Raw genomic sequence first — 19,666 nt, 5'->3', positions numbered from 1 at the left:
TTCATGAGAGCAGCAGGCCTTAGAGACATCTCTGTGCCCTTATTAAAGTGATACCTCTATATGGAGACTCATGTCGCTGTGGTGCAATGAGAAAGTTGTATTTGTGACTGTTGGAGTCAAGGTGAAGCGTAGAGGATGAGGTGGTACAGAGTGTCTGACAGGCATATGGAAAATGGAAGGAAAGAGAACCGAAAAAGCGCAGCATGCATGATTTCTCTCTCTCTCTCTCTCTCTCTCTCTCTCTCTCTCTCTCTCTCTCTCTCTCTCTCTCTCTCTCTCTCTGCAGCCACAGATCCTCGGATGGCCAGGGACCCCAAATCTAGTGAGTAAAGTGTGTCCCATTTCAGTCACTGCTGCACTGTAATTTTCCACATGGGTTGCTGTGCTCTCTCCTGTCACTCACTGAAGAAATGCCTGCCTGCATCCATCTCACACTCGCTCTATCTCTTTCTACTTCCTTCCACTTACCTTTCTGTGCACAATAGCACAGGAAACTGTAAAAAATGTTTTTACCTAAATTTACACTTGCTCAATGTTAGTTAAAGTTAGTTCATAATGCATTAATTATTGGTAACAACTTTAAATGTTTAAAATGTAATATGTTGAAGTTAAAGGGATAGTTCACCCAAAAATGAAAATTTCTAATCGTTTACACACCCTCATGCCATCCCAGATGTGTATGACTTTCTTTCTTCTGCAGAACACATACAAAGGTTTTTAGAAGAATATCTCAGCTCTGAAGGGCCATACAATGCAAGTGAATCCTTAAAATGAAACCCAAACCTGATCTATACCTGAACCTACCTGGCCCGAACAATACCAGAGCGCAGGTGTCTCAACATGCATTTTTGAGAATTTGAAGTTCTTTTTAACATGACATGGTTTTTAAAATGTGCCGGTCCTGCGTGCGACATGGTGCAAATGTCAAAGACATTCGTCCAGCATGTGTTTACCTAGGAAAACTATGGTAAAACAGAACAGATGCATGCAAAAACACATTCGGTGTGAACTGTCCCTAACTTGTCTATTCGTGCCTGTGAGTGAGAGTGCGTGCGCTAAACAAGTTTGGTAAGCCTGTTTATTTTTTTCATTCATTACAAACCCCAACCCGACCTGAACCCGAAGTCCTTCTTGAACAACTGATCCGAACCTGGCCCGAAACCTGTCAGGTTCTCGGGTCCCGTCGGGCCCGGGTTGGGTTGCAGACCTCTAATAAGACTCCAGTGGTTAAATCCATGTCTTCAGAAGCAATATAATAGGTGTGGGTGAGAAACAGATCAAAATTGAACTCCTTTTTTAACTCTAAATCTCCACTTTAACTTTCACTTTTACATGGTAAATGGTCTGCACTTATATAGCACCTTTTTAAGCCTTAACGGTATTCAAAGCGCTTTACACTGTGACTCATTCACCCATTCACACACACATTCATACACCAATGGCGGCAGAGCTGCTATGTAAGGTGCTAGCTCGCCATTGGGAGCAACTTGGGGTTCAGTGTCTTGCCCAAGGACACTTCGGCATGTGGAGTCCTGTGGGCCAGGATTCGAACCACCAACCCTGCGATTAGTGGCCGACCCGTTCTACCAACTGAACTGATTATACATCTGAAAGTCACATGCGGTGCATGTTAGTTTAATTTTCACATCTGAAGGTGAAAGTTAAAGTGGAGATTTAGAGTAAAAAGGACTTAAATATTGTTCTGTTTCTCAGCCACAGTTATCATAACACTGGAGTAATTCAGATTAGTGTTATGCAATTCTTTTGGACCTACAAAGGTCTGATCACCATTCACATGCATTGTATACAGTAGACTATTTTCTTCTAAAAATCTGCTGAAGAAATCTGCTGAAGAAAGAAAGTCATACATATCTGGGATGGCATAACGGTGAGTAAATGAGAGAATCTTCATTTTTGGGTGAACTGTCCAAATATCCTTTAAATGAACCAAGATTATAAAGTGGTGTATTTGTTAGTCTGTATTAACTGATGTAGTTAAATAATGTTATTGAATACAAATGTATTGTAAAGCGTTATTAACTTTCTGTGTCACTTATGTGACATTATGGGAGTGAAATGGGTTGCATATGCCATTTAATCTTGACTTTAATGCCTTGTCCGGTGAGGACAAAGCCTAAAGAAATGTTGTTGAATAAATTGTAATGAATTGTGGTGCTGTGGTCAGCTTTAAGGGTTGTCTCTGCTTAAATGTTCATCTCGAAAGAATGAAATCTTCCTCCTAAACAAGTGAGATTTCTTTTTACTTTCCTCTTTACGTTCTCAGAGCAATGCTTTTCCAGTCTAGTGGCGGAACCCAAAGCCAAGGAATTTATGTCACCTGGGCACCCTCACATGTACCCAGCCTACTCCCGATGCCAGTGGCAGATCCGTGCCCCTAAAGGCTCCGCCATCCTCGTCAAATTCAGGCCCTTCCATGTAGAAGATGATTGTGCCAATGACTATGTGGCCATCCACAACTCCCTCAGTGCTGACAGCTCTCAGGCCATCACAAAGTGAGTAAATACTGCTTTCATACTTAAAATTCGGACATTATACTTTATTGTAACATCATGCAGCAACATCACTGTGTGACTCGGTGTTGTCATATGTGCAGTGCAATAAGCCATTTAAAGCAACAAATCAACCAAAAAGGACAATTCTGTGGGCTGAAGCACATAACTGTTAATCAGAAGGTCGCTGGTTCGATCCCCACAGCCACCACCATTGTGTCCTTGAGCAAGGCACTTAACTCCAGGTTGCTCCGGGGGGATTGTCCCTGTAATAAGGGCTCTGTAAGTTGCTTTGGATAAAAGCGTCTGCCAAATGCATAAATGTAGATGTAAGACATTAAGTTTTCCAAAAGTTCCTAATTATTTGCAGTTTAGCAGTACCTTCTGAAATCAAGGACAGAATGTTTTTTTTTGTTGTTGTTGTTGCTTTAGAAAACCTTGTCAAACTTGTCTGCTCCATGGTTATTCGGCACCTTTTACACAGCTTTTATTATGGTTGTCCTCAGGGTTCTTGCTGGAGATTGGCCTGTTTAGACCCGTCTTTAGCACCTCTCAGCTATATGCCAGATTTTAGTCACCTTGTACTAGATGTACTAGGCTTTAGTAAAGGAGAACTTGTTTTCCTTTTCTTTTTTTCTTTATGTATTTATACTTTGAAACAAACAAATCACCCAAAGTCTATAGGTCACAAACTGTATCTTGAAGCCAGTGGGCTCTGAACATAATTTTCACACCAACACTCAGCCGCTGCTCCATTCTCAAGGTGACACTGAGTTTCTGTGAGCCACTTAATAATAGTGTTATCATGCCTAAGGCATGTATCTCTCTCTCTCTCTCTCTCTCTCTCTCTCTCTCTCTCTCTCCCTCTTTCTCTGTGTCTATGTGTGTTGTGAAGCTTCCAAACTTGATATACATGTTAGACTTTGCTTGTCATGTACTTTCACATAAGATAACATCTCCCATGATGCAGTTTACACACTATATTTGATTTAGGGAGGTTGTGTTTTTGTACTGAAGGAAGTGCCTAAACCGCATAATAATTGTCTTTCATTATGTTCTTTTTGGATTTGACTAACTGTAAATGTTTTATTGTATTATACAGTTAACAGTTAATGAGTAACACTTTACAATAAGGTTGGATTGGTGAACATTAGTTAACACAATAGATAATATGAACAATGAACCATTTATTATTCTTGGTTAATGTTAATTTCTACAAATGCATTTTTTTTATATTAAAAGTTGTATATGTTAACATTCGTTAGTGCAGAATGAACTAACATGAACACACACTGATCAATAGTATTTTTAAATGAACATTAACAAAGAATTACAAACACTGTAAAACTCATTGTCCATTGTTAGTCCATGATACTTAATGCAATAACTATGTTAAGACAAAGAACTTTATTGTATAGTGTCAACAACAAATCCAATAAAATATTTGTATGTAAATCAGCACAAATTAAATGCAGTACAACTCCTAATTACTCTCATAATTTTTTACTTATTAGACTCTTCAGTATATACTTTGAATTATTTTCAGAAATGCACTGGAATAATAAAGCACTCTTACTGTATATACAGATGCCACAGTCATAACCTCTGAATCCTTCCATTACAGACAGTGTGGACGTCGTCCCTCTTCAAATCCTCTAGAGGTGGTTTCCTCTGGTAACATCATGCTTATCAACCTGATCACAGATGAGGTTCGGAGGACAGGTTTCAAAGCTACTTACACGGCCGTTCCCGCTACTGCTGGTAAAAACCTATAGTGTGCTTTATCTCAGTGGTTCTTAATTGGTTTTGCATGAAGTACCTGATTTAATATTGCACATATAATTTCCACATTTTTATTTTTCTAGCTGGAAGCTGTGGAGGATATCTGACTTCTCCTAAAGGAAACTTCAGCACTCCTTATTATCCTAGTTTCTATCCTCCCTTGGTGGACTGCAACTGGAATATCAGTGTAAGCCTTTGATGAATTTTGAACTTTTTTTCGATACAAACAGAGAACTCATAGTTAGAATTTGAAATGAACATATTGGTTAACTAAGTGTTTTGGTTGTTTGATTTGTTAATTTGTGTCTGTTTGAAAAAGTTGGCTTGACTACCACTGTGTGGATTCTATCTCCAGGTTCCTGTTGGCAAGAAGATTAAGGTTGCCTTCACCATGTTCCGTGTGAAGGAGCCTGGTGTTGATGTTGGCACCTGCCACAAAGACTACGTACAGGTGCAAGGTAGAAAGTAAGTTGTCATTTGTCCTGCATGCCAGCCAGAGAAACCTTTTTGTTTAGCATGACAAATATGTTATGATATTACAATATCTCATTATTTGTATTATTTATAAATCCTGTCTTCATTTACTCTTGCTCATATCCTTCCAAACCTTTTGGAACATTCCATTCCATTTGGAGTTTCATGGCTCCTGGTCACTCTATGCTTCCCCAGGAAAAACGTTTGTATTTCACAGAAAAAAATACTAGAGGTATTGGAATGACATAAGTAAATGATGACAGAGTTTTAGTTTTTGAATTAAATGTTTCTTTAAAATGATCCATGATTCTGGTTGACGGTACATTTTGTGAAGTTAATGTTACAATTTCTTATTGGTAGATTACTTAGCTTTCATTTTTCATCTTCCTTCCTCTCATTGCTTGATAAGGTATTGTGGGGAGAAAAGTAGACTAGTGCTCTCTAGCCACACCAATTCCCTAGAAGTGAAGTTCCATTCAGATGAATCCTACACGGATAAGGGATTCAGGGCTGTTTACACTGTCTATGACCCTGTCGACCGTACGTAAGCTAAATGTTTCAATATGATGTTAAAATGAAAAATCTCAATGCCAGTGGCGGCTGGTGCTAAAAAAGTATTTTTGGGTTACCAGTAGCACTACTTGAACATATATTTTGCCCTCCTTCTGGCCTGCAAATTTTCCAATGTTTTCAAATTTTTCTAATTTAGTCATCTCGGTCACATGACTCTTTTCCATTGACAGCATGGCCAATGCATTCAGCCTCTCCTGGGTCATGTTGTTTCTCATAAAAGTCTTAATTCTTTTCAAGGTTGAGAGGCACCTCTCAGCTTACGCTGTGGTCATGGGTGTGGGAATATTAGTGCTTAAATCTTGTAGCAAATAATAGATCAAGTTAAAGTCATATAAATATATAAATAATAATATATATATTATTAAATACGTTGCTCATACGTGCATGACATAGTAAACAACTCTCTATCTGATGCTAAAAATAAAGATGTAAGATGTCGGAGCACATCATCCCTAAAAGATTAAAATAAAAATACTATACTCCAGTGTAACTTTGACTGTGACTGATTTCTACAACAAAAACTCTCCTCTGCTATAAGCCTTTCATGGACCTGTTAAAGTTCCATCTGATGTTGCTGGATGTTGGTAGTCTATGGGCCACTAATTTATCAAGAACACTTGATAAATTGTATGCACTTGGGTGATCTGGAAAAAAAGCTTGCAAATTCACCAAGGTCAGAAAAATAAATTCTCACTTTGGCTATGTGAGAAGTGGCCTGTTGCATTATCAGATTGAGCTGATGTGCATAGCAATGGATGTAGTGGGCATTTGGGTACACATCTTGTATCTTCCTCTGAACACCTGCAGTGACACCCCGCATCACACTGTCTCCATCATATTCCTGGCAGATAATCTTACTCTTCTGATCCTCAGGAAGCATGGCAGCAAGATGCTCTTGTAGTGCTGTAGCAATGGATTCAGCTGTAGCTGACTGCAGAGTGATGAACTCAGAAAATCTTTCTTGCACATTGTTTTTTGGCATCAATGTAGCGCGGCACAAACACAAGTTGGCATTGTGCGGCAATATCCATCGTCACATCTGCCTGGATTTAGAGAAAAAAATCGCTGCTTTGTACTTCTTTGATTATGTATTCTCTCACAACAGACAACATACAGTCCAATAGCTCATTCTGTACAGTTTTCAAAGTTCCCTTAAACATAGTGGCATTCTCAAGGTGCTCTTTCAACATTCCATCAAGGGAAGCAACAAAATTCAACAACCCATGGAATATTCCGGGAATATCCGAGCTCTCACTCTCATCATGGCCATGCAACGCAAGCTCAAAGGCACCACAAAATTTCACACAGTCTATTATAATAGACAGGATGTGTCGATCTTTTTTCACCTCTTCATTGTGCCTTCTAATGCCAATCTTGTGGCCTTCATCTAGCTGTCCAGCTAAGCTTCCCAGAAAACTGTAGCCTCATAGCATTGTCTAGATTGCTGCGGCTACTTCATGACATTTGCATTTTTCAGAAAGATGTTTTAAGTCTCGTACTCCCGTCGTTGCCCACAACACTTCGGTGCCAGGACTTAGAAATAGCATGCAGGGAAAACAATAAATGGCATTACTTAAACCACATTCAGCAAGCCAACTTCATTTGCTATAACACGAGCTAGAGAAAGCACGGGTGTAAACTCGTCCTTTATCACTTGACGACTGCTGAATTTGTAAATTGGGCCGATCTGTTCCAAGCTCCTTTACCCTTAATAAAATAATTTCTTCAGGTAAACACCTTGTGAAAGTTTTTGAATTTTCTTTCATTTAGAAGAAATGCTGCACCAACCTGAAACAATGGCATTTACGATCTCAATTAACAATCAGTCAATTTGCAATCTAACAATTAGTCAATTTACAATCTAACAATTAGTTAACTAACAATCTAACAATCTGTCAACACCCCGCATCACACTGGCTCCATCAAAATCCTGGCAGATAATCTTACTCTTCTGATCCTTAGGAAGCATGGCAGCAGGATGCTCTTGTAGTGCTGTAGCAATGGATTCAGCTGTAGCTGACAGCAGAGTGATGAACTCAGAAAATCTTTCCTGCACACTGTTTTTTGGGATCAATGTAGTGCAGCACAAACACAAGTTGGCATTGTGTGGCAATATCCATCATCACATCTGCCTGGATTTAGAGAAAAAATCGCTGCTTTGTGCTTCTTTGATTATGTATTCTCTCACAGCATACAACATACAGTCAATAGCTTGTTCTGTACAAGTTTCCTTACAATTAACAATCTAACAATCTCAAATAACAGTCCAATAATCTCAACTAATCTAATAATCAGTCAACTAACAATCTCAAATAACAGTCCAATAATCTCAACTAATTTAATAATCAGTCAACTAACAATCCAACAATCTCAACTAACAATCTAACAAAATAACAATCTACCAATTAGTCAACTAACAATCTAACAATCAGTCAACTAACAATCTAACAGTTAGTCAACCAACAATCTTTCAATCAGTCAACTAACAATCTAACAATCTCAACTAACAATCTAACAATTAGTCAACTAACAATCTAACAATTAGTCAACTAACAATCTATCAATTAGTCAACTAACAATCCAACAATCTCAACTAACAATTAGTCAACTAACAATCTAACAATCAGTCAAAATAACAAACAAAAAATTAGTCAACTAACAATCTAACAATTAGTCAACTAACAATCTAACAATTAGTCAACTAACAATCTAACAATCAGTCAAAATAACAAACAAAAAATTTGTCAACTAACAATCTAACTATTAGTCAACTAACAATCTAACAATCAGTCAAACTAACAAACAAACAATTAGTCAACTAACAATCTAACTATTAGTCAACTAACAATCTAACAATTAGTCAACTAACAATCTAACAATTAGTTCAACTAACAATCTAACAATTAGTCAACTAACAATCGAACAATCAGTCAAAATAACAAACAAAAAATTAGTCAACTAACAATCTAACAATTATTCAACTAACAATCTAACAATTATTCAACTAACAATCTAACAATTAGTCAACTAACAATCTAACAATCAGTCAACTAACAATATAACAATCAGTCAACTAACAATCTAACAATTAGTCAACTAACAATCTAACAATTAGTCAACTAACAATCTAACAATTAGTCAACTAACAATCTAACAATTATTCAACTAACAATCTAACAATTATTCAACTAACAATCTAACAATTAGTCAACTAACAATCTAACAATTATTCAACTAACAATCTAACAATTATTCAACTAACAATCTAACAATTAGTCAACTGACAATCTAACAATTAGTCAACTGACAATCTAACAATTAGTCAACTAACAATCTAACAATTATTCAACTAACAATCTAACAATTATTCAACTAACAATCTAACAATCAGTCAACTAACAATCTAACAATTAGTCAACTAACAATCTAACAATTAGTCAACTAACAATCTAACAATCAGTCAAAATAACAAACAAAAAATTTGTCAACTAACAATCTAACAATTAGTCAACTAACAATATAACAATCAGTCAAAATAACAATCTAACAATTAGTCAACTAACAATCCAACAATCTCAACTAACAATCTAATAATTAGTCAACTAACAATTCTAACAATTAGTCAACTAACAATCTAACAATCAGTCAACTAACAATCTAACAATCAGTCAAAATAACAAACAAAAAATTAGTCAACTAACAATCTAACAATTAGTCAACTAACAATCTAACAATCAGTCAAAATAACAAACAAAAAATTAGTCAAAATAACAATCTAACAATCAGTCAACTAACAATCTAACAATCAGTCAACTAACAATCTAACAATTAGTCAAAATAACAATCTAACAATCAGTCAACTAACAATCTAACAATTAGTCAACTAACAATCTAACAATCAGTCAAAATAACAAACAAAAAATTAGTCAACTAACAATCTAACAATTAGTCAACTAACAATCTAACAATTAGTCAACTAACAATCTAACAATCAGTCAAAATAACAAACAAAAAATTAGTCAACTAACAATCTAACAATTATTCAACTAACAATCTAACAATTATTCAACTAACAATCTAACAATTAGTCAACTAACAATCTAACAATCAGTCAACTAACAATATAACAATCAGTCAACTAACAATCTAACAATTAGTCAACTAACAATCTAACAATTAGTCAACTAACAATCTAACAATTATTCAACTAACAATCTAACAATTAGTCAACTAACAATCTAACAATTATTCAACTAACAATCTAACAATTATTCAACTAACAATCTAACAATTATTCAACTAACAATCTAACAATTAGTCAACTGACAATCTAACAATTAGTCAACTGACAATCTAACAATTAGTCAACTAACAATCTAACAATTAGTCAACTAACAATCTAACAATTATTCAACTAACAATCTAACAATTATTCAACTAACAATCTAACAATCAGTCAACTAACAATCTAACAATTAGTCAACTAACAATCTAACAATTAGTCAACTAACAATCTAACAATTATTCAACTAACAATCTAACAATCAGTCAACTAACAATCTAACAATTAGTCAACTAACAATCTAACAATTAGTCAACTAACAATCTAACAATCAGTCAAAATAACAAACAAAAAATTAGTCAACTAACAATCTAACAATTAGTCAACTAACAATCTAACAATTAGTCAACTAACAATCTAACAATCAGTCAAAATAACAAACAAAAAATTAGTCAACTAACAATCTAACAATCAGTCAACTAACAATCTAACAATCAGTCAAAATAACAAACAAAAAATTAGTCAACTAACAATCTAACAATTAGTCAACTAACAATCTAACAATTAGTCAAAATAACAAACTAAAAATTAGTCAACTAACAATCTAACAATTAGTCAACTAACAATCTAACAATTAGTCAACTAACAATCTAACAATCAGTCAAAATAACAAACAAAAAATTAGTCAACTAACAATCTAACAATTAGTCAGCTAACAATCTAACAATTAGTCAACTAACAATTTAACAATCAGTCAAAATAACAAACAAAAAATTAGTCAACTAACAATCTAACAATTAGTCAACTAACAATCTAACAATTAGTCAACTAACAATCTAACAATCAGTCAAAATAACAAACAAAAAATTAGTCAACTAACAATCTAACAATTAGTCAACTAACAATCTAACAATCAGTCAAAATAACAAACAAAAATTAGTCAACTAACAATCTAACAATTAGTCAACTAACAATCTAACAATCAGTCAAAATAACAAACAAAAAATTAGTCAACTAACAATCTAACAATTAGTCAACTAACAATCTAACAATCAGTCAAAATAACAAACAAAAAATTAGTCAACTAACAATCTAACAATTAGTCAACTAACAATCTAACAATCAGTCAAAATAACAAACAAAAAATTAGTCAACTAACAATCTAACAATTAGTCAACTAACAGTCCAACAATCTCAACTAACAATCTAACAATCAGTCAAAATAACAAACAAAAAATTATTCAACTAACAATCTAACAATTATTCAACTAACAATCTAACAATTAGTCAACTAATAATCTAACAATCAGTCAACTAACAATCTATCAATTAGTCAACTAACAATCTATCAATTAGTCAACTAACAATCTAACAATCAGTCCACTAACAATCTATCAATTAGTCAACTAACAATCTATCAATTAGTCAACTAACAATCCAACAATCTCAACTAACATTCTAACAATTAGTCAACTAACAATCTATCAATTAGTCAACTAACAATCTATCAATTAGTCAACTAACAATCCAACAATCTCAACTAACAATCTAACAATTAGTCAACTAACAATCTAACAATCAGTCCACTAACAATCTATCAATTAGTCAACTAACAATCTATCAATTAGTCAACTAACAATCCAACAATCTCAACTAACAATCTAACAATTAGTCAACTAACAATCTAACAATCAGTCCACTAACAATCTATCAATTAGTCAACTAACAATCTATCAATTAGTCAACTAACAATCCAACAATCTCAACTAACATTCTAACAATTAGTCAACTAACAATCTATCAATTAGTCAACTAACAATCTATCAATTAGTCAACTAACAATTCAACAATCTCAACTAACAATCTAACAATCAGTCAAAATAACAAACAAAAAATTAGTCAACTTACAATCTAACAATTAGTCAACTAACAATCTAACAATTAGTCAACTTACAATCTAACAATTAGTCAACTAACAATCCAACAATCTCAACTAACAATCTAACAATTAGTCAACTAACAATCTAACAATTAGTCAACTAACAATCCAACAATCAGTCAACTAACAATCTAACAATTAGTCAACTAACAATCTAACAATTATTCAACTAACAATCTAACAATTAGTCATCTAACAATCCAACAATCAGTCAACTAACAATCCAACAATCTCAACTAACAATCCAACAATTAGTCAACTAACAATCCAACAATCTCAACTAACAATCTAACAATTAGTCAACTAACAATCTAACAATCAGTCAACTAACAATCTAACAATTAGTCAACTAACAATCTAACAATCAGTCAAAATAACAAACAAAAAATTAGTCAACTTACAATCTAACAATTAGTCAACTAACAATCTAACAATTAGTCAACTAACAATTCAACAATCAGTCAAAATAACAAACTAAAAATTAGTCAACTAACAATCTAACAATTAGTCAACTAACAATCTAACAATTAGTCATCTAACAATCCAACAATCAGTCAACTAACAATCCAACAATCTCAACTAACAATCCAACAATTAGTCAACTAACAATCTAACAATTAGTCATCTAACAATCCAACAATCAGTCAACTAACAATCCAACAATCTCAACTAATAATCTAACAATTAGTCAACTAACAATCTAACAATCAGTCAACTAACAATCTAACAATTAGTCAACTAACAATCTAACAATTAGTCAACTAACAATCTAACAATCAGTCAAAATAATAAACAAAAAATTAGTCAACTTACAATCTAACAATTAGTCAACTAACAATCTAACAATCAGTCAAAATAACAAACTAAAAATTAGTCAACTAACAATCTAACAATTAGTCAACTAACAATCTAACAATCAGTCAAAATAATAAACAAAAAATTAGTCAACTTACAATCTAACAATTAGTCAACTAACAATCTAACAATCAGTCAAAATAAACTAAAAATTAGTCAACTAACAATCTAACAATTAGTCAACTAACAATCTAACAATTAGTCAACTAACAATCTAACAATTAGTCAACTAACAATTCAACAATCAGTCAAAATAACAAACTAAAAATTAGTCAACTAACAATCTAACAATTAGTCAACTAACAATTCAACAATCAGTCAAAATAACAAACTAAAAATTAGTCAACTAACAATCTAACAATTAGTCAACTAACAATCTATCAATCAGTCAAAATAACAAACAAAAAATTATTCAACTAACAATCTAACAATTAGTCAACTAACAATTCAACAATCAGTCAAAATAACAAACTAAAAATTAGTCAACTAACAATCTAACAATTAGTCAACTAACAATATAACAATTAGTCAACTAACAATCTAACAATTAGTCAACTAACAATCTAACAATCTCAGCTAACTAATGAGCTGCTGAGCATGGAAAGTGAATCTTCCAATCAATCTTCCAATTTGTTGAGGCCAACAAATTAAAACAATACTGATACGCTACTATCAAAATCTGAGAAAATCTGAAGCATCCAATTAAAGAGCAGTCTCAGGTCACCTGCTTGCCAAAGATTTAAATACCTACATACACATTAATTTGGCTGGCGCCTTGCACACCGGAAGTATTGCCTATATATTCACACAGAAATTAACCAAATACATTTTTTGATAAAACATATTTAATAAATGCTAACACGTGACTACCAGGCGCATAGTACGACTACATTTTATTTCGTAATTATTTTGCAATATATAATTAACTTATGTTTCACATGTTTAAGTAACCGCCATCTCAGGATAACTTGAAGGGGTCGGAGTCCCAGCACCCCCTATTGACCAGCCGCCACTGCTCAATGCCCAAATCTGAGTGATCATTTAATTTTGTGTTATGTTCTCTATTTTTCTTTCTCTTTTGACTCATGTTTTTCATTTTTTCAGCTTGTCCTGGTCAGTTTGCTTGCACATCAGGATACTGTATCAAGAAAGAGCAGCACTGTGATGGCTGGAATGACTGCGAGGACATGAGTGATGAGAAGAACTGCAGTAAGTCTCATCCCAGTGGCATTTTACATTCACCCAATAAGCAGCCAGCTGACACTTAAATGAGCATTTTAGGGACACACTGTAGAAATAACTATTTTTCAACACATTACGACTCAGACAATACAATTGAAAATTATTAAAACTTAAAAATATTGTTACTCTTTGTATCTCCCAGGATACATTGCCCAGAGCTTCTGAGCTTCTAACAAGATTTAAAATAATTTAAAACATAAGTTTGAGTCAATCTTTAACAATTTCATAGAGTACTATAGTATTACCATGTGTTTTTTTTCTTCTTATTATTATTTTTTACATGTCACCATGGTAACACCTTGTTTTTTTGGACATGTACTATGGCAAAACCATAATATTCTTTAAAATTACTTGAAATAATGTGTCTTGCAAATACAGTATATTGTACAGTATATTTCAATATTTTAAGTACTTTTCTCAGATCCCCCAGGATACATTTAAGGGTTAACTTTTCATATCTGTTTATTTGCATATGAAATAATCTTTATAAGACTGTCTGAATCACATTAATGTCTGTGTATTTTGTTTCAGAATGTGATGAGGACCAGTTTGTTTGTAAAAACGGCCTGTGTAGGCCTGAGTACAGTGTGTGTGACGGGATGGATGATTGTGGGGACAGCAGCGATGAGCAGAATTGTGGTGAGTATCTCATCTCCAGCTGAGCATGATGACCAGCATCCATGTTTTCAGTGCAGCACTTCTGGAAGATTCTTTCTAAAAGTGTCACTTTAGCTCAGGAACAAAGTGCCATAGAAGAGCGCTTTAAATTAACTACATTTAATTTGCATAATAAAATGCACTTACAAAATAACCTTTTCACTTAAAATAAAAATTTACTTTTTAGACCCAACTTGACCGAAATCAAATATTACTCACTCTATAATTTATTTTCCAAGCAAGTAAATTTGTTGCAGTATGCTGCAATTTATTAAAAGCAATGTTTCGGTTCAATACAAGTTAAGCTCAATCGACAGCATTTCCACGCTTTTTTTTTTTTTAGGAAATACCTGGTTTACAGTGAGGCACATGCAATTGAAGTTAATGGGCCAATCTGTAAAAATTCAAATATTCCCTTTTTTAAAAAGTTTAGCCACAAGACATAATATATGTGTTAACATAATTTCTGTGTGATAAAAGGACTTACTAACCTTTTCCAAGTTACGTTATATAACATTTTAATTTGTTGTTGCCATGACGATGAAACACCGTAAACCCTATAATCCAAAAAACGTCAAGTTTTAAGAAGAATGAACGTAAGTGCTTTTATAAAAGCATAAGCTTCACATTTCTGCCTTTAAACCCTCCAAAAATTGGCCCCATTCTCTTCCATTGTAAGTGTCTCACTGTAACCTCGATTTTAGATTTTTGTTTAAAGAAAAGGAGGGACGAGTAATTTTTTTTATGTGTGTGTGTTAAACAACATAATGCCACAAATGCTGTCAATTAGGCTTAACTTGTATTGAACCTGGAATATTCCTTTAAGCATCTTAGGCATCATTCATAACAGTATTAAACAGTAAACATACAGTTTTATCAATGCACAGTGGCCCCTCAGTACACCAGAATAAAAGGAAAAAGGCTCAGGTTTATAAAGTGACCAATCTGGGTCATGTCTAAAAGTATAACTATCAACAGTACAAGAATCCCTCTTTGCAATCTTCAGAAGATTGAATACATGACACATATGCTAAAAAAGCTAAATACATGAATGAAACAGAAGGCAGACATTTTAATGTTTATAAAATTATGGTGCTTTTCACCGTGACTGCTCGAATCTCTGCCTGCCTGGCATACATCTCGGCCTGGATGAAGTAACACCACCTGCAACTCAATCTAGCCAAAACCGAACTCCTGGTCTTTCCAGCCAACCCTGCTGTCGAACACAACATCACCACGCAGCTGGGTTCGACTACAGTAACACCTACAACGATCAGAAATCTAGGCGTAACCATTGATAACAAACTCAATTTCACAGACCACATCTCAAAGACCGCAAGATCATGTAGATTTACACTCTACAACATCAGGAAGATAAGACCTTCTTGTCTGAACATGCCACACAACTGCTTGTTCAGTCACTTGTCATAACTAGACTGGACTACTGTAACGCTCTCATTACAGGCCTTCCTGCATGTGCTATTAGACCTCTCCAAATGATCCAGAATGCAGCAGCACATCTGGTCTTTAATGAACCAAAGACAGCACATGTTACACCACTCCTTGTCTCTCTCCACTGGCTGCCGGTTGATGCACGTATCAAATTCAAGGCTCTGATGCTGGCATACAGAACAGTCACTGGGTCTGCTCCTGTGTTCCTAAAATCATTTCTGCAGAGCTACACACCCACGACTGCGTTCGGCTAAGGAATGTCGCCTTGTTGTACAGAGGCACCAAAAGACTTTCTCTGCCTTTCAGCTTCATCATACCACGTTGATGGAATTACCTTCCTAACTCCATCTGTGAAGCTAACTCACTCTCTGTCTTCAAAAAATGACTTAAAACACATATTTTCCAAGAGCACTTAACTAGTCACTAACAAAAAAATAAACAATTATAATAATTTTGCACTTGTATATGTTTTGAATACTATGCTGATGCTAGTGAAACTTTGTAATATGGCACTTTTGTACCACTGTCTCCTTAAGAGGATTTGCTTACGTTTTCCTCTTTTGTAAGTTGCTTTGGATAAAAGCATCTGCCAAATGAATAAATGTATAATATTAACTTGATATGGTGTTAAAAAAATGCAGCGAACTTGTCTGACACATGTTTACATAGAAAAACAACTGAAAAACAGTGCAGATGCAAACAAAAACATGAACAGCCCCTAGAACTTATGCGTCATATTTCATTAATTATAAACCCGAACCCAACCTGAAGTTGACCCATACCCTGCCCGAAACCCGATGGTTTGTCGAGACCTTTTAGGCTCGGGTCAGGTAGCAGAATTCTAATCTGAGCATAGTTTATCCAAATCCATCTGTCATAGAACGGATCCGTTTTGGGTTACAACTCAGTTTTGTTAAAATATGTTGTTACTGCATTTTGCCTTTTCAGCGGGGCCGTAAACACAATATACTTTGAGAGGGACAAGTCCCCCCCAATAATCAGATATGGCCAGATTGTCCCCCCCAATAATTGATATGCTTGTTGCTGTTCTGCTGCAGTCCATTATGCACCGCTGTCTAATAGTCATTAAGTTGTTGGAGGAATAACATAATGGTTTAAAAAAGTAATATTTTTAGCATGCACAGTACTCTAATACCGCTCGTCAGTGTCTTTTGGGACTCAAGTTTAAGAAACTGAGTGGGAACCTCTTGGATTATTCAAGTGCAACGCATCAGCAAGCAGCTCATGTTAAGAGTGTTTGACTCATGTGAGATGTAACTAACTAAACATGCAATGTTTGCCAACTGTTTTATGATTGAAATGTTGTACCGACCGACATTCGTTTCCAAGGGTGCAAACTATTCACCATTTGGCGAAATTTGGCATTTTGAATTGAAAATATTTCATGTGCAGTACGTGATTTGAATGTCATTCATAATTGTGAATGGGAAAACATTAACAGAGCAGTTTTCAGCATATCAGGGTTAAGACAAAGAGCGAATGTGTGTGTATATTGTAAAGGAATTGAATGAATGTGGTAATCTGGCCGGCTTTAAAGTAGCTTTTTAGAAAATTCTCTTGACATTGTCTAAGAAAATTATCTATAAAACAAAAAACAAAACACAATGTAGAGCGTTATCACCCATAGATCAGAACTAGAACATGGTAAGACCTGTGACTTTTGACTTCTATTGTGCTTTTAGGTTTTGGCAAGAGCAGTGTCTTATTCTTAGTGCAAATAGGTAATAATAGAGGTAATAATCTAAAATAAATGTAAGATTTTATTAATCATTTCTTTAATGAATTCTGAATGTTGAACATAATCTCTTAAATGTCTTCTTTTAAAAGATTTTGAGTATGTCCTTGTCAGATGTGTGCTCAAAAATTAGTCACCAATTAAAGGAGTAGTTCACCTGAAAATGGAAAATGTACTTTTACTCACTTATTTAATCACCCAAATGTTTTTCAAAACCCACATGCTTTTTTTTTTTTTTGGGGGGGGGGCATAAAAATAGATCTTTTAAGCAGCTCTATTCCATAGAATAACAGTTTATAGGGAGCAGGAGCTGTCGAGTTTCAAAAAGGAGAAATGCTATAAAGCACTATTAAAGGGTCAATATAAAGTCCATATGACAAGTGCACTATATTCCAAGCTTTCTGGGGCCATACAACAGCTATGTTGTGTATGGACTACTTTTATGATATTTTTATAATTATTTTTTTTCTCTTTAGACCTTGACAGCAATGGTCAATTTGAAATGTTTTTATATGGAAAAGAGCAGCGTTAGGATTCTTGAAGAAAAATACTACTGGGAGGAAAAAACAGTGAGGGACATCTTGAGGGCAGTAAATAATTGTATGTATTTATTTTTTTTGCTAGCCAGCTGACAAATTCTTGTCATTTCACAGATACATCAATGATTAAAAGAAATTCTAATTATATTAATCTTTTTTTGAGACAGCATAAAAAAGAAAGAAAACATGACAGAAAAAGGCACATTGCTAGCAATGCAGGCACAGTGTTTGTCTTGTACTTTGTGAACTTAATAATACATGTATCTTTTAAAACCAAAAATTATAACATTTTGGGCCTTTATCACATTTCAAGCCTTTATTCAGAAAATTATTGCATTCAGTGCCTTTACAATATTTAAGGACCAAAGAGGACCATTATATTTGTGACTTAAACACCCATGACACTCCTCGGTTGTTAAGAATTGGACGATTGTTCTATTAAAAGACAGACTTAAAATCTCTATTTTTGTCTTTTTATTCCTCTGTCTAGACTGCGGCATAGCTGAGGGAAAGTGTGGAGATGGCGCTTGTATTCAACAGGAAGTTATATGTGATGGAAATATAGACTGTGCTGATGGCAGCGATGAGGTCTCCTGCAAAGAATGTGAGTTAATAACAGTTCTGGTGTTTCCCTCTGCTCTTAATTTGATGACATACAGTATATAACATATGTTTATATCGCTGTTGTCTTTTAATTATATTAATCTTGCATTAATAAAAACAATCTAGCAAATTAGGCAACACTGCTGAGGGAGTGACAGTAAATATAGTATCTTTCTCTTTTCGGATTGCCATTATCCATCTCTTTTGGAAAGCCGTGGAAACGTAATAGTGGATTTTTTTTCTTTCTCAAAAATAATATTTACTATGTTCTCCCATTTACCACTATAAGCCAGCAGCCCCATTTAACCTGCAATAGTTTACTTCCATGTTGCAAACCCACAGATGTGCAAGAATCCATAGGGCTACAGCAACTACTGCTTTGGATGCTTAAAGGGATAGTTCACCCAAAAATGAAAAATCTCTCATCATTTACTTGCCCCCATACCATCCCAGATGTGTATGACTTTCTTTATTCTGCTGAACACAAATGAATTTTTTTTTAGAAAAATATCTCAGCACTTTAGGTCAATACAATGCAAGTCAACAGGGTCCAAAACATTGTAGCTCAAACAGCACACAAAGGCAGAATTAAAGGAATCCATACGACTCCAGTGGTTAAATCCATGTCTTCAGAAGCAATATGATAGCTGTGGGTGAGTCCTGTTTTCTTCCTCTTTTGTGTTTGTTAATTCCCATTCTTCATGCATATCGCCACCTACTGGGCAGAGAGGAGAATTTATAGTAAAACAGAACTTAAATATTGATCTGTTTCTCACCAAACCTATCATTTCACTTCTGAAGACATGGATTTAACCACTGGAGTAGTATGGATTACTTTTATGCTGCCTTTCTGTGCTTTTTGAGCTTCAAGCTAAGCTTGGAACTGTCTGTTTGGCCCGACAGGATATCCCTTTGAAAACAGTCCTTAATTTGCAATTCCACTTGGTTGCACTAGAAATGATATGTCACACTTTAAGGCTTGAGCAGAAATAGGGAAATTAC

At 34.5% G+C, this 19,666-nt stretch overlaps 1 protein-coding gene across 1 annotated transcript in view; it reads left to right on the top strand.

Annotated features, from left to right (window-relative positions):
- LOC127631808 (suppressor of tumorigenicity 14 protein-like) overlaps positions 1-19,666 on the top strand; it is a 63,113-nt gene that overhangs the window by 27,777 nt on the left and 15,670 nt on the right. The window contains exons 6-14 of the mRNA XM_052110165.1: positions 287-322; positions 2,285-2,513; positions 4,135-4,271; positions 4,376-4,479; positions 4,648-4,757; positions 5,176-5,306; positions 13,520-13,624; positions 14,189-14,296; positions 18,552-18,665. Coding sequence (XP_051966125.1) covers positions 287-322; positions 2,285-2,513; positions 4,135-4,271; positions 4,376-4,479; positions 4,648-4,757; positions 5,176-5,306; positions 13,520-13,624; positions 14,189-14,296; positions 18,552-18,665 — 1,074 coding nt within the window. The remainder of the gene's footprint in view (positions 1-286; positions 323-2,284; positions 2,514-4,134; positions 4,272-4,375; positions 4,480-4,647; positions 4,758-5,175; positions 5,307-13,519; positions 13,625-14,188; positions 14,297-18,551; positions 18,666-19,666) is intronic.

The sequence above is a fragment of the Xyrauchen texanus genome, chromosome 38 (assembly GCF_025860055.1).
Source record: "Xyrauchen texanus isolate HMW12.3.18 chromosome 38, RBS_HiC_50CHRs, whole genome shotgun sequence".
Taxonomy (NCBI): Eukaryota; Metazoa; Chordata; class Actinopteri; order Cypriniformes; family Catostomidae; genus Xyrauchen; species Xyrauchen texanus.
The sequence above is the reverse complement of the archived record's forward strand: the minus strand, read 5'-3'. Positions and strand labels throughout refer to the sequence as shown.